This window comes from Falco cherrug, chromosome 6 (genome assembly GCF_023634085.1).
Source record: "Falco cherrug isolate bFalChe1 chromosome 6, bFalChe1.pri, whole genome shotgun sequence".
NCBI classification, from domain to species: Eukaryota; Metazoa; Chordata; class Aves; order Falconiformes; family Falconidae; genus Falco; species Falco cherrug.
In genome coordinates this window covers 52,168,849-52,188,739 of record NC_073702.1, presented here as the reverse complement: position 1 = coordinate 52,188,739, position 19,891 = coordinate 52,168,849, and the positions used below count along the sequence as shown (strand labels likewise).

Sequence of the window (19,891 nt, the reverse complement as noted above, 5' to 3'; positions counted from 1 at the left end):
TTGCATTATGGCAGGTGAAAACAGGAGACAAGCCAGGGAACTATTTGTATTGAAGGGTGGTTGCTTCTGAAACTTGCCACCTGGAGGCTGAGAACTACTTTTCTTGGACTCCATTTAAAAATAAAATGATACTTTAATTTTTACAGTTAGAAAAATTCCCCTAGCTGCTATAAAGCTAAGACAATAAAGAACATGTGACTGTCCTCCCTGCCCCTTTTGGGACATAACTGCAGGGGGGAAAATACCAACAACATTTATCATTAAAAATATAGTATAGTTTGGATATAGCCTTAGTGGGAGAACAAAAAATGAGCTTTGATTTGACCGTGCCTTACGAACACTCCCTGTGCATGGCCCTGGCTGTACGTGCACTGCCTGGGGCCCGTCAGAGCCTGTCTGCAATGTGCTGTGAGAGCAATGCAGCGATGAGCCATCACCTTGCCATGCCCCGGGAGGCCATCCAGATGAGTGCAGGGCAGAGTTTTCTGTCTGTCAGCTCAGAAGTGATATAACCATGTTCGTAGCACTCTCCTTTTGAACTAACACATGCTACAACCTGGTATTTTGGTAAGGAACAGATGCTTTTACATCCAGAAGTGGCTGCACCCTTTGCAGATCAAAGCTGGTTTCTGTGAAATGTGGTTAAGCATAGAGGATGCAAAGTTCCCTTGCTCCCCTGATGGAATTTGTTAGGCGGGGATGTATCCAAAAACTGAACCCATTTACTCACAGTGATTTGCTACTCTATTGCAGTTTTCACGGTGAAATGTGACATCTGTACCGAGCTGCAAACTCCACAGCATTTTGCTGAATTAATATTTATAAATTAAAAAATGGCCTAAATAAAATAAATTAATAATTTACACTGATTTGATACACTGTACAGGGGAATGGTTGAAGATGTGTTGAGCTTGCGCAGACCCAAACTGGAATATCCACAGCAATGAGCTGCAGCACTGTGAAGATGTAGTAGCTCTGTCACGAAAGCAATTCGAACGGGTTAATGTGATACCGTGCCTTATCTCTAACCTGAGACAGCTTATTAGCATGGTGGTAAATTAGCAGTGGTGGGGCTGCTTTGCCTCTCATTCTCTAGCCAGGGCAATTCTGGCTAGCTGAAGTATCCTGCCAGCAGCTGCTCTGTAGTACGGACACAGCCCAATACCCCTGTGGTGTGAGAGGTCCATCAGGGGCGTGCAACAAGTCTCCGTGAGAACAGGAGACATTTTTACAGATTTGGCCATTGAATCTGAATGTTGCTGAAAGCAAAAGCCAACTATGAAGACACCTCAGCTGCTGTTTTGGCTTGGAAATAAGGGGCTTTCTCAAGTATTTTTTGTAAAGTACACTTTAGGGAACCACCATTTTCTTAGAATATTATGTATCTTCCACATTTGTGCTACCCACAAATTCAGTTTAAATTAACATAAATATAATGTTTAAAATGTCATTTACCAGTTCTATAACACAGCAATATATATTTTTAATGCATGATTTAAAAAAAATATTTACATTAAAACAAGTATGGTTTGAAGCTCACTCTTAGTGCAATGTACTGCACTAAGTGCTGGTACCTGCAAGCTGTCCAAGTCTGTTTACACATGTTATTTCTGTTGCCACAGCTGAAGTAGAAATCTGCACAACAAACTCCAAAAGATTGACAGAACACAGATTTGGATATTAAATGTTTTTTGAAAGATGGCTTCAGAAACACTCATGCATGTGGCTGTAGACTGTAGCTGAGCCCTCACTCAGCTGTCTGTACTCAGTCTCTTGCCAAGTTTAAATCCTTTACAAAGTTACAGTTTTTAAAAAATTCAGCCTTTTTGTCTTTTCTCAGAGAAAAATCAAGTTAGAGCAGTTTTGTAGCTGAAATCCAGTATGAAGTCAGGCACTGTCAGGTATTTCAGAGCCAATGCCTGTTGAGGACTAAAATCCTCTTCCCTGCTTTTTGAACGCTGAGCCATGTTTCTGGTAGGCATTTATGACTGAAGGATTTGTCATCAGTTTTTCTTATAACTCACCTGTGGACCAATGCATGTTGTCACAAATGTTACACTTGTGAGACGATACCACAGAACATGTTATCATGCTGTGAAAGAAAGATGAGTAGTGTTCAGTCACCGTGGGTGTTTCTGTGTCTTGCCCATCTTGGTCATCCTCAAGTGACTTAGAACTACAAGCAATCTTCACGTTCAGTACAAGGGTAATTTGTGACATCTGGACCAGTAGAGTGGAAGATGCATTCAAAAGCAACAAAATGCAATTCTAATGCTCCTGTTGGAAACAGGGGGAAATGATCAGAAACTTTAGTTAAGGAGTCTGTGATTTGAAGTCATGGCTTAACCTCCGTGTGCTTTGGTTTTTGCAGTGTACAAGCTGGGTGTTGATGTGAAAGCAAATGCATATTGTCCTTTTCCATTATCTGTGCATAGTCCCTTCTGGTTAATGCCAGCATCAACTGTTGAAGATAAATTAATAATGTCAAAATTGTTAGACTGTAGTACATTTTCTGCATCTGAAATACTCCTAACAAAACTTCATTGCTACTTGAAGCAATCAAATAATCAATGGGATATTGATAAAGCGAACAATTCTACGGCATTAGAGCTAAAATTAAAAATATGGCCTTTTCAGCCAAGACACAAATGGTTTTCTTAGTGGAAGTAGAAGCTAACAAATGATTGGCAGCACATTTTCATCCACCTTTGGTCAGCTGATGTGGTCAGCTGAGCTACATAAATGACTGGATTGACATGGGCTGATCAGCTGTGGTGCATGTTTATGACTTTTGCAGCAAGCACACTTTCATTCTCTGATGTTCATACCGCTTATAAACAAGAAGTCCCCAGAGTCTGGTGTTTAAAAGCTCTGCTGATTATTTTATGGTCAGTCCTCTTGTTTGCTATCTTACATCTAACAACTCAAGCTAAGCAACTGAGAAACCTTTTCTGCACGAGCATAAAACTTATTACTATTACTATTATCATTATTAATCCATTTACAACCATAGATCCTTTTTTTCTGGTAATGCCAATTTGCCATTTCCCTTTGGAGAGGGCTGCACCTTGCCTTACAAGTGGAATATTGCACTGCAATTATTGTTATAACCACAGCCTATACAGTGATGCAACTCAGTCAGCCAAATCCTACTCAGGCTAAATTGTACCTTGTGGTCACTCCTGGTACCCTGCATCATCTGGGCACTAAGGCAATAGTGTTCTCAGTGTGACTAATATTTCATCCATAGTAAGCACGTGTAGAAAAATACCTTTAGACACCAAAAGTGTTCACAGGGTAGTCCAAGCTGCGATTCCCTTATATTAATTAGAAGGATACTGGATGCATTTTGAGCAATACCTGACTTCACTTCATTGTAAAATAAGGACACCCTCCTAAAAAAATGAACCCAGTTGCGATCTTGTAGTTTCCCACACACTGGGCCTTTCTGAGGGACCTTGCCACGGTGGCTGGACACTGAGGCTTGTCCATGATGCTTGTGGTGACCTGGAAGTGGCCAGTGCTTGGTCCTGCTGCCATGTGCCTGGGAAAGCCCTCCTCTAGCTGTCTGATGCAGTGCAGAGAAGCTCTGCAGAGGTCTGAGACCTCCTCTGTTCAGTGGCTGCTGAGCTTGGAGGAAAATTTCCTTAACAAAGGGTTTTGTTAAGACCTTTAGCAAGTACTGTCCAGGACTGGCTTGTTGTCGGACCTCCAAAGCCCGCCCCATGTGCAGCACTCCCTGACTCTTGCCAGTAAAGCAGCCCTGCCTCTGTGAGGCAAGCGCTCAGGCTTCAAAGGCACTTTCTTCCTTTAGTGAGGCTACATGTGAAAAACCAGAAGATTATCACAAGGGCAAGTTTTAACAGCTGAGTCGAAAACATGAAGCTGAATCCAGGACTGTTATTTATGTGAGCAATTCAAGCCTGCATTAGGAAAACACAAATTAGGAAAACACAGAATTAGGAAAACACAAAATTTTCCATGCGCCTGAGTGTGGGCTTCATTTTCAGCTAGTTTTTGCTAATGCTTTTTTTCAGGGCAGACTCTATACTGGAACAAGGTTTAATCCTCAGTTATTTCTTGCAGATGCTCAGTAGAAGTTTCATAAGTTCAGCTGACCCCACAGGCTAACAGCTGATATCAAGGGTGACCTGTAAACCCACTGCACAGTTACCACCTGAGATGGCTTCTGGACATTTGTAACCATGGGGTGGGTGGGTGGGTTTGTATCTTCCTCAGGTGGCTGTCAGGAGCACAAGCTCTCTGGTTGGCACACATGAAGCATAGAATCATAGCAAGTTGCCTACAGGGGTTTTATGAAATTGTGTGTAACCAGCTGGAGTGGTACGGCACAGCCCTGTTCTGCATATGGGATAATTTTACTTAATCTATTTGCTTTGAGCCCCACAGCTTCTCTGTGGCACAGCTAGCTAGGTTAACTAAATAGATGTTCTATCGTAGTGGATCAATAACAGTAACTCCTTGTAAAATATACAGCTCAGCTGCCTTGGGAGAGGAATAAAATCAGCCTTAACGTTGGTAATTTCCAGATGCCACACCTTTGCTACTCACATTTCTCTGTCAAAGAAACGGTTTTCATTTACTGTGCCTTATGGGTCAGTTGGGAACAGCACCAGCTACTTCTTTAAGCACTTCGAGATTTACAGATAAGACATGCATACCAAGTATATCTTCAAGAGCTTTGGCCATGAATTTTCACTATGAGATTCTCCAGCCAAAAGCAGGGTTTCACTGAAACCAAAATGTTATCTGCAAATGACCTCTTCAGTTTTAAATGTTTGATATGGAGCCGGTTTGGTAAGCGGGCTGAAATGGAAATGGTGGTCTCCTACCTACATTTTCAACTTTTTCTGTTGTCTTGATACAAAACACCACTTACGATTTTCTATAGCTTTTGCAAGTTTTTTTTTGTCTTTCTGTTGCGAATCAGAACAGAAATCAATTTTCAAGTATCACAATTCATCTAAATGCTGCTGATTTTTTGTTCTATGAGGTTGCTAACACAAAGACAACTTTAAAATAGGCTGCTTACTGAAAAGGGATTGTAAAGTCAGCTCCTGCCCCAATTACATGCCTCAATGCGTATTCAAGATCATGACAGTCACCTAAAGTACTTTAGTCCATGATCACTTCCCTGGGCAGCACACTGGAGGACAAGAGTCAGATGGCTTTTAGCCTCAGTCTCATGTGAGTGCTCACTCCAAACCTCTCTGGGCCCTTTCAGACTAACACTGAATTCCGATGCGCCCCCTTGACACTTAGCAATTTTTAATACTTATAAAATATTCCGTATTCACAAATATCTCTGTGCAAAATAGTATGTGTTGTCCACATTCCCATAGATAAGTAAAAAGCAGCAGTCATACCAATCCTTCTAGTAAATATTACCCAATCCTGCAAAGATGAACCCATGAAGAATATAATTCATGGAAATGTTTATATTTATTAATTATATTATACAATGCATGTTGCTTATCATACATTATTATTTATTCACATTGTTTGTACTTAGAATATTTATATGATAAAGGTCTCAGTATGCCTGCATGTTTTCCATTACAGTTTTATTATAAATTCACTCTTATTAAATCTAGGTATTCAAAAATCATAATAAAAAAACCCCTTTGGATTATTCTGACAATTCCCAAGTAATTTAAATATAATTTTGTAGAGGCAAAATTTGAGAGCATTGGCTTTTTACCTAGAATTTCAGGTATCGAGCTCCATAGCTGGAGCATGTTAGCCCACACCTTTGGACACCAGGAAATTCCAGACTAAAGGCTGCTCACTGTGCCAGCGCAGACCTGTGCCAGGGACACATCGAACCTGTCTTCTAAATAAGCTGAACATGCACACCAAAATTAACACATTCTTGGTCAATGGGATCTACACACATAAAGCTGCACCCCTGTAGTAACACTGACATATCCCAGGTGCTGTGAATTCATTGCACACGGATTTCACTGCTCCTGTACAGACATCCGTTAGAGGAATCATATTCAGAAACTCAGCATCCCTATTTTTGCAAACATACCCTCCAGATTCGATTATACTTTATTCTGATTGTAAGAATCATCTCCCAAGTTCATTTTAAATTCCGTGTAGCTTCACCTACTGGCACTGAAGCCCATTTTTTTCACGGTGCTCTTCCCTATCGCTAGTAACCTCCACTGCCTCCACTGCTCTGCACTGAGGGACCAGTACCTCAGCTCTCTTGGGCTGTTGTACATCTCCTAAAGCATTTTCGTTTCCATTGATATATGTTCTTGGTTCATCATTAATTCACAAGCGCTCAGTGATTTCAGCAACTCCTTTTGTTGTGTGTGCAACCCTCCCTTTTAGCATGTAGGTGTTTTTGTTTCTATAGTATTTATCACCATAACAACCCTCTCCTCCCAAAAATTACCTCAAATGATTTGTTACTACACACACCATCTTGTTTTATGTATGTATTCTACATCCAAAAGTCCTTAGATGCAGGATGTAAAGGTCAGGTGAATACTTCTGAAGAATTCTACCTTGCCAAGCAATTGTCTAAAAAATCAGTCACTTGTTCCATCCAATGAAAAATATGAATTTCCAGTGGGGTGTGGCAGCTGTTCCCCGTATCTATGAGATTTACACATTAATCATCCTATCCAAGTCCATTAACCTTCCCTAGCACCCAGTCACACATGTTTTAGGTTGCTCAGAACTCCCCCTGAGACGAGAAGGAAGTGTGCTTGGGTTCTCCTGAACTGTTCTTTCTTCTCCAGGGTTGGGTTCGAAGAAGCTACCCTGCAGCCTGAAGGTTGCTGGAGCTGTTCAGGGGATTTCAGTGAGCACAGATTTAGACTGCAGCTGAATACACGCTGGTAGGTAAACAAGAGTACAAGTGTTCTTCATGTCAAAAAACTGGGCATTATACAAACCCTCCAATTATCTTCAAAGCATTTAGGAAAATTTTAAAGGAACAAAACTATTTTCCCTAATTGTATATCTAAAATTAAGAGTAATTAAAGTGGGGGAGGAACCCAAATGCAAAACAAACCCATGCAAGCTGCCAGAATCCAGGGTGGTGAGTATGTTTGAAAACTAAGACATAGAAAGAAGAGACAGCTGAAAAAATGAGCAGAATGGTGAACCGGTCTTTCCAGAAATCAGAAGCTGCAGGCTGGTTTAAGACAGTGGTGGCTGACAGGAGATCTGCTCTCTGTCAAAACACAGAGGGAGAGAGTTGTTCAGCATACAGAATGCCACTAGCACCAGGCTATATGGAAGCCATGCGTAATCTGAGGTTAGAAATTGCAAGGTTTCTAATTGTAGGAGAAGTACAGTCTCCCACTGAAAATATCAGGCAAGTACTCCAACTTTTCCTCGCTATTTAAAGTTCTTGATCAGTATAGGAAAGGTACTTGGCATAGTTTTGATCAAAAAAAGAACAGGCTTCCCATGTCTGAGACCTCCTGTATTCTGTTACATACTTAAAATGTTTTGAGTTCCCCCTCAAGCTGTGAAGCATTTAAGAGGTTTTGGCTTAGCATAGATCTTTCTATGCCTGGCACTTCTGACGAAAGTGCACAGACGTGTCTTGCAGTGTATACTCAAGCTAATTTGACTGGAAAATGAAGTTGTTGCCTCCTGGACATAAGGTCTTCAACTTCAATTTATTAACCCAACACCACGTTAAGAGAAGGAAAGAATGGCTGTTTGCTTGAGTTTATGAAACAAATCCATGAACCACAAACACCAAGTTTCTACAACCATCAGTTAAAACAGTTTTAATTAAACCACCACATTTGAAAGGAGTGCCACATACATTAGTATCACTTGAGAGTAATTAATGACTATTTGCAATAGCTTTCTCCCAAACATCTTAATTGTGTAACATTCTGGTTATGCTTCTACCCCTCCCAGTACATTCAGAGCCAAGTTTATTTTTCATTTGTGCTTTTTTGACAAGTTATGACAATGTTTATTAAAAAACACATACAAAAGACTTAAGTTCTGCTAAACCCTATTGCCATACCATCCTCCCTCTCATTAGGAAGGGTGTCCATTTTCTTACATCTTTTCTCCTTCTCAGCTTTAGCTGTGCAAGGATTTTCTGGGCTTGGGATTCTCTGCTGCGTTTTGAAATCACTAGAAAATAGGTACTATTATTGCTCATGATACAAGTAAGTCTACACAGTAGTCCCCACCAGCCCATACTGTACAGAAAAGGAAAAAAAAAAAAAAAAGAAAAAAAGACACATTTGCCACAGGATTCTCTTCTTCAGCATGAATCATAAATACAGTTGATTGTATATGCTGTGACTGAGCTTGTAACACAGTTCTGAAGTCTGCAGATTTTGTGAAGTTGAAAATGGCCTGGAAAAGACCTTCAGTGGTCACCTGGCCTTTTCAAAACCGGATCACATGCAATATATATAATTACTAAATTATAAAGGTGTTACAAAACAGATAGCTATACAATATATAATACAAGAAATATTGGGCATTGAAAAAGCTTAGTTCTAAATTACTTCAGTTTTACAGTATGCTGGTTAATGCTTTTTAAGTTCTATCTTGTACATGTGCATGAATACATACACTCATACACTTCCCCTAAGTACTGCGTTCATGATAGTAAGAAGTAAGTCCCTAGCTGCTCATTACGCAGAGTGACATGCAGCATTTGCTTTCCACCCTACCTGTACCCCCCTCAGAAATTTGTCTCAGCTACAAGCTATAGCTGGAAGGCAAGCTCCACAAATGAGCCTCTTCCTTCTTTCCCAGCTGAGGAAAGCTTTGACAAAGAATACAGACCATAATTAAACCTGCTGTAAGCTGCTGCAGGTCCATGACCAACACAGACATGGCTCTGCCTCGCTGGAATACTTGATTGGAATTACTGGCTCCAGAAACACAAGCCAGGATCCAGCCAGATTACTCTGAGATGGGTGTCTCTATGAAGTTTGCATATGTAGATTGCTCACAGAACTGCTTTTCTATTTTGACCTGTTATCCCTAGTGACTCACAAAGCATCCCTGAGTTTACTAAACTCTGGAGTACCTAGAATGTGCTTTATAAACTTTTGGAGGTTTTCAACACCTGCTAAGATTTTCCTCCAAAGCACAGCTGATAAAACAGTGAAGTTAAGACAGACAAAGAACAGTGTATGCTTCTACGCAAAGACATTTTCTAAATCAGCATCCCTCAAATACCATATAAAAATATATGTAGTTTAACATCTGAAAGCTTATTGATTCTCTCTGTGACAATGTATATTAAATTATATGTGGCTCCATCACAAGTCCTGCAGTGGCCACAAAAACACCAGTAAGCGTTACATTAGCCACTGTTACACACACCAGCTCCATGTTTCAGAGGAGATCTTCATCCAACATCACCAACTGATGGAAAATAAATTTTATTTTTACTTCTCACTTAATTCAAATAGCTAATAGTCAACAATAGTCCAGTAACAGGAATCAGAAGAGACTCAGGCAGCAGGTGACTACAATAGTCTCAGGGAGGTTCCTTCCTTTGGACTAACTCTGGTGGAAGAAAAGGCACTCTTTGGAAGGTTGGGTTTTTTTCTAGTTCCATTTAAAACAATTTTGTCAGAGGTGAAAACAAAATAACTTACAGGTTCCTCTAATGGGTTGTTTAAAATCTCTTCCTTTCTGCCCTTGAAACACTATATTCATATGCAAATGTTTGAATAAAATAAGGATGACTCAAACTGGGAGGAGAAGTAGAAGTAAACCACCCAAATAGATATCGACATGAGCATATGTAAATAATACTTTAGGTAAAAGCTAGTTGCTTAAAGATACCAGTATTTTTGCTAATTTATTGCCAGGGCTAATAAGGAATGATCTGGAGAAAAAGGTGGTTTTTCAGTGTCTTACAATTGCACCAAATTTACATCAGAGGTGCTCCTCTGTTGCTTTGACAGTGGATTGTACTTGGATTTAATCTTTCAATTTAAGTATGGTGCTCTCTCTGGGGAAGAGTAGTAATAGGTAGGCTTGATGTTTCCCAGGACTTCATCTTCCCAGTTGGGGAGACAGCAGAAGAAGAAAGCACAACCTATTGCAACAACAGTGCTGGCCCAACCAAAGCCATAGGCCCAGCTGAACATATTATCTCCTGTCAGTGGAATTTCTTCTGTGAATTTCACTGGGTAGATGACCAAGCCTATGATCTGGAACGCAGCTAGAGAGAAAGAAAGAAAAGCAGGAGTAAATGGCAATGAATGTATTGCATTTCCCACTACAAAAAAGGTACCCAGAGATAACTGCATATCCTTTTAAGATGTGTAAGGATTAGTTTCAGTCCTACAATCAAATGTGCATTCTCACGGAGGTATACGATTTCTGGCCAAGGCAGATCCCCACGTCTATCCAACTGCAGCAGCTACGGCTGACATTGCCAGGTTGCTAAGGCACATACCTGCGTGCGGTGGCTGTCCTACAGCCAGGCACTGTGATCCCTGCAGAGCCAGTGACCTCCCACCCGTACCACAGCCCCACCACTCCTTCCCACTGCAAGGTGGGAAGCACCCGGGGCTCTTGGTCCCCCAGTCATAGCATGTGACATGCAGGGTCAAAGGTGTTGGCTGCCCCTGTACACCACTTTCAGGGAAGTGCTAACGGACAGCGGCTACTGGAGCTCCCACAACCATCATCCTCTCAGAGCATAAATCAGTCTTCTCTTGTTCCCCATGAAAATGAGTCACAAACCAGACAAAGACAGTTATTCGGTAGGGAGGCTCCATCTAGCATGTTTTTCTGCTGATGCTTGTTTTACATCTAAAATACCTTGTCTTTATGCCCAGCCTTACCAACAACAAAGAGCAAGCCTCCGATTCCTCGCACAAAGTTGAAACGGAGTATCTCAATTGAGAATGCGATGACTGCGAGGGCGAAACAGATGACAAGGATCACAAAGCCAACAAGATAGGTGGCAGCTGCTGCTCTCCCCCATCCTTTATGAGAAAACAAGAAAGATGTTACACACAGCGGTGCGTTGAACCGTAGGTCATTGCAGGTCTTTGGTTTCCTTTAATCTTTTTTTTGTTGAAACCCTTTACTGTAAGAAGTGTGCTCTATGTCAAAGCAATACTGGATGCCTCCAAAGTGCACAGCTGCAGAGCAAAGAGGCAGCATCACTAGTGGAGCAGCACAGAACTCCCTGCCTGCTAACCTGTTCTGCTGGAAAGGAGGGATATAGCGCAGCATGGTAGTAGAAGTAATACCTCCAAACTCCCTATCTGTCAGGACCCGCAGACAGCTGAGCAGATAGGGCACACAACTGCTGAGAATGTACTTTTTTGTCACCTTTCCTGTTTGACGTGAAAGTTTACAAAGCTACTTCCATGCACAGGGGAGTATGAAAGCCAACAAGAGGGTACCTCACAGGAGATAACTGCTGGGAAATAACAGTGCTGTCAGCATACAGCTTCTTGCCTGTTTGTTTATGACAAGAATAATGCATGTGGAGCAAAGTTAGCATTACTAAAAAGAAATAGATTGGAATAGCTGAAGTGAGAGATGACAAAGAGAAAGCTCTTGACGATAATTATCTACTCACAGCTGAAAAAAAAATAGAACCAGCTAAAATGCAGCAGGTGGAAGAGAAATAGCAGAATCTGAGGTAAAGTGGAAATTCCTCTTTGAATCATTACTTTGACATTTGCTGGAAAAGGGTAGTGCAGATTCTTAGGATCAAGCAGCTGCAGGCTGAAGAAGCTCAGGCACAAAGCAAGTTGCCTTATCCCAGCAGAGCAGCACCAGTGCCCAGAACTCATCCACCACAGGCCAGGGCAGCAAAGGTAAGAAAACATCCCAGAAAAATTCCAGCAATTCCCCTTTTGCAGTAACACAGGTTTGTGAGAAGGCCCTCATTATAGCCAGACCCTGTCCTCTTTAGAAACCAAGCAGGAGTTCAGTTGAGCCCAATGCAAACAGCAACAAGCAAAGTTGTTCCTGCCCTGGAGGCAGGATAACTGCCCACAGGGCTAAACCATAGGGCTGGTGCTTTGTTTTCCAGTCAGCTGTCATCACAGCTCAATTCCCACATCTGCATAACATTGATTTCTACTTCCATACATTTAGACAGAGGTAGGGCCAGATCCTGAGCTCCCTCTAATGTAGGAATAAAGACAGCAGCGATATCTAGGTCAAAATATTAAAAAACCAAGTATCTTTCATCAGAGCTGCCTGTTTCAACGCAGCTAAAGTGACTCTGGAGACACCCTGCTTTCAACATAGCCTCCGCTCTTTCCTGTGCGAAAGCGCAGAGGAAAGATGTTGAGACAGAGAACATTTTTCTAAAGAGTTAAAGTCCTCCACCTTAACTCATGTACTCTACTAGCTGCATAAATGAGGGATAGCTAGTAGTTTTACTGCATTCTCTGACTCAAGTTATCTCAGACACCTCTACTACATACATCAATTTACTCTCGGAAAGCAAAGCATTGTTTTACAGTTATTTTCATCAAGTCTGAATTGGTTTCTTTCCCCTCTGTTCCAACAGGAAGAGTAAAACACAGCAGCCATCCGTCAGCCAGATCTTGGCCCCAACTACCACCTGAAGACAGTCATGTTGGCATAGAAAGGGTAAGGGAAAGGGTTTTCTTTACCCCCTCCCTTCTTGGAGCTACTCAAGACAGCAAAAACTCTTCAAATTACTTCTCCTTCAGTCAGTCCTGCATGTTTCATACCCCTTCGCTATGAAAGGGCTGCAGGTTTAAGGAGGGAGGGAGGACACAAGCTGTATCAGTGGTCTGATAAAAACTTTTTCAGACAAAATATTCTCTAACATACCTAACACAAGTACTGGATATTATCTCCACAATAGAATTTATTTAGGGATAACCAATATAAAGGGATTTATTTTCTCATCTCTGGCAGTACAGAAACAACACCACACACAGTTGTAGGAGATGTCTTGTCAGGACAATCGATACCAAGCTGTCCTGGTTTCAGCTGGGATAGTTAATTTTCCTTAGTAGCTGGTGTAGCACTGTATTTTGGATTTGGTGTGAGAAGTATGTTGATAGCACACTGATGGTTTTAGTTGTCACTAGGTACTGTTTATACTAAGTCAAAGAGTTTTCAGCTTCTCAGGCCCTGCCAGTGAGAGGGCTGGAGGGGCACAAGGAATTGTGAGGGGACACAGCCAGGACAGCTGGCCAAAGGGATATTCCATACCATGGGACATCATGCTCTGTATGCAAACTGGGGGGTGGGTGGGTGGGGGGGGGTTGGCCAGGGCCTGCCAATCCTTGCTCAGACACTGGCTGGGCATCAGTAAGCAGGTGGCAAGGCAGTCACGTTGTGCATCACTTGTTTTTTCCCCCCTTCCCTTTAGACTTCCTTCCTCCCCCTCCCCCCTACTTTTTAATTATAACTGCTATTATTATTATTGTTGTTCTTTCAATATTAAATTGTCCTTAACCCTCAAGTGTTACATTCCTTTCTGATTCCCCTCCCTATCCCTCTGGGTGAGGGCAGGGGGAATGAGTGACTGGCTGCATGGCACTAGATTACCAGCTGGGGTTAAGCCACAACACAAGCCCAGCTTTGTTTCAGGTCTTCAGAAATAGGCAGTAGTAGGCATCACCATTATGAAATTCAGTGGGTTTTGTTCTCATGCATGACAGAGCTGAGTGCTGGTGATGCCATACCTTTCTCTCCTTCTCCAACTGGATTATCTTCTCCAGCAGCAGTTACCAGCAGGTTGACACTGACAAGATCTGGTAAGACTGAGTTTCTGGTGCTGGCCATGGAGCTGGATGGGTCTACAACGGCTGGAGTCTAGTTCAGCCCATCAAACAGCCAGCCTGCCACATGAGCACCAGCGCAAGTCATAGAAGAACAGCAAAAAGCTCTGGACTTTGCTCTGTGTGTGTGTGTATATATACATATATACGCACACACAACGCAAGAGAAATGTCATCAAAAGACTTCCACTTAATTGTTTAAGTGACTGACTGCAGAGGTCGGGGTGGGAAGCTGCACCCTTACCAAGCACAGGGTGCAGCCCTGGCACGCTCCTTTCCCACACAAACCATTGCTTTGCAGCAAAAGGGTGCTGCAGGGCTCTGACTGAAACTGCTGTTTCTCCATGCAGGATCCCCCTCATTCCCACGCCTATCAAGTCAGGATTTCCCAGCTCCTTTTCCACCCAGAGGCTCCTGAGAGCTGACTGAGCCACTCACAGGCACCCAGATCTCCTGTCTCAATCTGCAAGACCCTTCACCTGCAGCTCCCAGCTGCCAGGAGGGGAGAGGTCCGTAAGAGCTGGAGAGACCTGCTCACACTCAAGAGAGACAAATCTGCCCCATTTAGAATTTAAACTTTCCATAAACCCAGAAAATTTGCTGATCCCTTCATCTGGCAGAGGGAGTGTCTCTTACTCTAAAATAGGCATAGATATGCTGTCCGTTTATGAAATCAAGCAATAATGCTATGATAATTTGGGGCTGCATAAGTAGGAGAGCAGAACAACGGGGGAGCAGAAAAGCAGAACAGTTGGAGGTATCAGCATTCCCCAGGTCAGCTTTGCTTCAGAGTCAAGTTCTTTGCATCTAATCAACAGAAAAGTATTTATCAATTAGGTGGTGTTGAAAGAACATTTTAAAACCCCAACTGTTCAGAGGCTGAAGGTCTGTAATTATTAGGAAGGATTAAGAGTTTTATTACATAGCTTGATTAATGATGACTAGGGAAAGAAACTAAGCTGCAAATGTTATCATGCAAATAACTAGGAGGAGTTTGGATTATTTAATGATGAGCATCAGTAACATGACGAAATTTAAGAAAAGAAAGAAACAGAGCCTTAGTGTTAGGAGTATTTCCTGATTTTATTTGGCCATGCCTCAGTCTCACCTGGGAGGATATGGAGGCTCTACAGGGTAAGGATATTTAAATCTAAATTTTCCTTTAGAAATAAGACAACTGAGGAAACAGTCTAGCAGGAAGGTGAGCTGCTACAGGATTTAAGTAACAAGCCTTTCTCATCTTGGTTCACTCACAAAAGCAGAAGCCAGTTTGTTGGCTTGTGAATAACTGTAATCTTAGGGTGGACATTTTTACTGTGATATGCATACATGAGGCATGATTTTACACAGTAGTACAATATTTTTCTTTATATAAATGGCAGTAGCAATTCTTTTTCAGCCTTGAGAGCCCACTACACAGAACGGCCCAAAATATCTGGTTTTGTTGACAAAAAAGAATTTCATTGCAAGCGAGAGCAGTATCAGTAATATTTTCTTGCTCACATAATGTGCAAACTTCCATGTAGCATGACTGGTGAAGGGAAGGTACATGCATACCCACCATGAGCCCAGGACAGCCCAGAATCAAAGGTTTTCTGGGAAGGCTGGTTGGGAATTAATACCGGGGATCACAGCTCTGCTTTGGGTTTAGAAGTGCAGGAAAAGCAACTGCTATACTACCAAACTGTTAAATACAAGCCCACTAGTATGAACTTTGCTTCAGCCACTTGTCTCTGCCAGGAGCTCAGGAGAAGCACAATCCTACAAGTTTCCAACATTTAACATCTTTGGGTTACTAGCAGTGGAAGTGCACCTGCCCAGGGGCCAGCAAAGCCCACCGGCAGGGATGCCAGCCTCACCTGCCTACTGGGATCTTTTACTGGGGAGTTGCAGTCAATGTTTTCTGGGTGTAGACAGGGACACTACTAGACAGAAGTACCACACCTCTTCCATTAGCATTTTTCATCGAGTGCCTGCGCTCAGCGGACACTATAAGCCAAGTTAGTATTTTCTCAAATACATCCTGCACTGTAAACCAGACAGCAGCATGCCTGAAAAGAGGCATACTGAAAAGCATACATGTAACATTCCTGGCCCCTCAGTGAAGTCAACACATGCACTCAGCTTCACCAATAAATAGCCTGTGGTATCAAAGTCCGTGCCTCTAGGGACACAGGTACAGTGGCACAGTCACAATGAAACATGAGCTGGGCTCCTGCTTCCAGGTTCCACCTTTTTCTTCATTGGCTTTTTTTTTTTTTTTGGCACATACTAAAGATCCAGATGAATGCTTCTCTTTTTCTAGGTTGGCTGTTGTGTACTTAATGAGTACCAACTGGCTGTGAGAAATACAAGAAAGAGTTAACCTCCATGGGATCACCTTTACTGCACACATACACGCCCATCTTTTACAGTGGTAATTCAAAGCAAAGTCGCTGGGAGCAGCCGTTCAGAACCTGGAGGACACAGCCACCCACAAATACTGCTCCTGAACTTACAGCCTCATCACTATAAAGACGGCCACCCTCTCCAGTTAACCACATTGCAAACAATCCTTGTCATATCTGATGACTTACTGATATATTTTAAACACACAGTCAACAGTTTCATACTGCAATGATCTAGACTCAAGTCATGGAGTCATTTCACAGTGCAGTGCGGCAGCTGTGTGTTGCAACATTTTGATAATAGACAGACGCTGCCAGCCAGGTACTTCCCAGACACAAACCAGCACAGAGCTCTAAAAATCCCTTCACCGCCTCCCCACCAAATGATACCCTGCTCTTCTTTTACCCTTTCCACTTCTTCCCTCTCATGTGGCATTTGCAAATGTGCATTAAGAAGCAATGCAGTTTAGGAGACACTCCTATTTGCAAATTTGTTTGTCTGTTCCTGGCCCTTTTTCCCCGTTTAAAGTAAGTGACTCAGATGCTTTTTCTCTTCCTTCTCTTAGTACACATGCCACAGCTCAATTAAGAAACTGTTTAATGGAGCTTTCTGTTAATGGGGATCCACTCTGGAGTTTTTGTTTCACCAGGAGGGGTGCCGGATGGTTAGTGCATAGTAGTTATTGTATGCAAAACACAAGTTATGCATCTCAATTAATTAACTTTTCTTTTCCTGCAGCACTGTTGTAAATGCCTACTAGGCATTTTTTCCTTTGTAAATGCCCTCACCTATTTTGAGCCTAATTGCATTAGCATAGAAAAAAGGAAACAAATCAAACCTGAACTCATACATTATATCCTGTCTCTAGATGTAAATAATATTTCAGTAGACAGTGGCATTGATGTCATGAAAATTAGAAAAGAGGAAAAGTCAGGTTGGTACAAATAAGCCAAGGATTTAAATAAGTTTTGATGAAATAAGCAAAGTTGAAGACAATACGTCTTCTCTGAGAGCTTGTTAACTAGAAAAAACTGCAAAGTTGCTTTTGCCCCACAAGGCTCCAGACTGATGCGAAGTACACACCCATCAGTACTTGGGGACATGAGCCATGGTGTCACTACAGAGGAAGGCAAGTTTCAGCAGCTCTACTGTATTAGCATTTCTTCCCTGCACAATGCAAATTTCAGCAGTTCTGCACTAGCTTTTCTTCTCTGTCTAATCAGGGGTGGGCGTATCTTTGTCACACTAGCCATATTTCTTCCACCTACAGTAAAAGCTGCAGTCATCACCTGGCTGAGAAATGAAGCCACTGCTCTTGCAAAACATTCAGGATTTAGCCTATGCATGTGTTGCAATGAAAAGCTTCTGGACGTTAGTCCGCCATGCTCAGGCAGCAATGGATCCGCAAGGGGAAGCAGTGCCAGCTCTCCCAGCTGAAACACACCCTTCCAGCTTCCCAGTCCCCAAAGCACCCTCATCCAGGATCTTAAGGCGGGTCTACTTATTTGTCCAGAAATATTTTGTGAGGGAAAAGCAGATATAATCAGACCCATGTGTTCTAGCAAAAAACAAAAAGTCTCCCCCCCAAAAAAACAGAAACTGGGAGCGTGCAGTAAGACTACTACACTGGTGATGCCAGATACAGAAGCAGCTCAGCAAGTTAAAACAGAGGCACAATTATCCCCGATTTAGGCCCCAGTGCAATAGAGGGATACAGAGGAAACAGCATTTTTTTTTTCTGCCTGCAAACCCACACCGGGCCATTTCAAGCTGCGGGTCAGGAGGCATCTGAACAGCAGCACTCCCTTAGCCAGGCAGGGTTAAATCCAGGTGCCCTCTCCCCCCGGAGGGCCGGGGGAACGACCCTTCGCTGCTGCCCAGGTGCGGCTCTGCCCAGCCACCCTGCACGGCCCCGTCCGGTCGGCGGTGGCGGAGCGCCGGCGGTGCCAGGCGGGGCTGCTGGGGGTGCCAGGCGGCAAACCCAAAGCGGGACTTGGGGCCAGTTGGCTCTCCTACCCCGGCTGCTAACACCCGGCTCCTCAGCGTTGTGCCAATGGAAAACACTGCCCTGGAGCATCCAGACCTGTACGTCTCTGCCGGTTTAAGCCCTGAAGCGGCATCAGTACCGGTTCCGCACGGGAGGCTCTATCCCAGCTGCGCACAGCAGCGGCGGGGAGAACCCCCCCCGGCGCCGGCCGCTCCGCGTGGGTGCCCCCCACTCACCGTAGTCCATGAGGGACTCGCAGCTCCAGTTGAGGTCCTCCTCGCCCCGCGTGCAGCTCTCCCACAGCGACGCTTGCTGCACGTAGGGCGCCGACTCGGACTCCAGCCAGCCCCGGCCGGCCAGGGCGATGATGCCCATGATGATGGCCAGGCCCAGCAGCAGGGGCAGGAGCCACCTGCACCTCCAGCAGGCGAGGCCGCACACCACCATCCTGCCCGGCCGGCGGGGGCTCCCAGCGAGCCCGGGCTTCGCGGGTGGGGTACGGCAGCGACGCTCCGCCGGGACGGGAGGCTGTGCCGGCCCGAGCGGGCTTTTAAGGCGCCGGGCGGAGGCAGTCCCACCCACATTCCTCTGACTAAGCCTGGCGGCGGCCCCGACCGGTGGGGCCGCCGCAGGGAGCGCGGGGCTGGGCCCGGCTCCTGGGCTGCCCCGCTCCCCTGCCAGCCCCGCGGACCCCCGGCCCTTCGCTCGTCCTACCCGGCCCCAGCCTTGCTCTTAACCCCTTGCTGGCCGCCGCCCCCCGGCCCGCTCCTCAGTCGTGGCCCCGCCACCGCAGACCATAACCACGGCAAACACTGCCGGTGCCCCAGGTTTCGCAAGCCCTGCCCTTCCCCCGGCTGTTGGAGCGCATCTTTCTCCTCACTGCTCGTCGGACAGCCAGACCAGCATCACCCAACACTGCCATGCTACTGATGTTAGCCACTTCAGGTACCGACAGCTCCCCGTCGCTTCTTTCGCAGTTGAAATGGGCGACTCCTTGCCCAGTTTTTGGGCAGTCAGAATGCAAACGAGAACAATAAAGGTGTTACGGGAGGATGGGAATGTCACATTATTAACAAGAAAGCCATCACTTGTCGGGCATCAAGCCCAGCATTAAACAAATGCGTGTTTCCTAATAGCCATCTAACGAGGGTTTGACTGTAGTTTGGCCCCGGCTTCCAACCAGGCTGTGCCAGGCACAGTCCAGCAGTGGTACTCAGGTCCCATACGCCCTGATCTTCTCCCATCCCATGTCTGGAAATGCATCCCCAAAATGACCAAAATAAAGGCTTCCCCATCATACGGCATGAGTGAACACCCAAAATTTTGGTCGTGGGAGAAGCACTTCTCCACAGTAAGACCTACACAGAACCCAACACATCCCACTGCCCGGTACCAATGCAAACTCTCCTCAAATGAGCAGACACATGCCTATCACAGGACTAGGGGTGCGTGTGTTTGGGGCACGTAACTCACACACATCTGGTAGAGTCTTGCAGCAGCTTCAAGGCCTTAGCAAACAGGTCAGTAGGAGGACAAATCCTGGAGGTCTGAAAGATGGAAAAAGAATAGTGGGTAGGGGGGATCACATGTGTTTCACGGAAGATGGGGGCATATCAGTTCTTATTGGACCATCAGATGGGATTTTGTCACAGCTGTGTCAAACGTGATCAAACTGTATCCGATGTCAACTCCTCAAAAGATACTCGGGGGGGGGGGGGCATCTTGTAAGGAGGGATGGTCA

At 44.2% G+C, this 19,891-nt stretch overlaps 1 protein-coding gene across 1 annotated transcript; it reads right to left on the bottom strand.

Moving 5' to 3' along the window:
- Positions 1-7,766: 7,766 nt before the first annotated feature.
- On the bottom strand, positions 7,767-18,717 carry PERP (p53 apoptosis effector related to PMP22). Its single transcript, XM_055714770.1, has 3 exons — positions 18,387-18,717; positions 10,833-10,976; positions 7,767-10,204 (listed from the first exon to the last, which is right to left on the bottom strand). Exons 1-3 carry the CDS (start codon positions 18,595-18,597, stop codon positions 9,969-9,971), a joined length of 591 nt encoding a protein of 196 aa, XP_055570745.1. The 5' UTR covers positions 18,598-18,717; the 3' UTR covers positions 7,767-9,968.
- Positions 18,718-19,891: the final 1,174 nt, after the last annotated feature.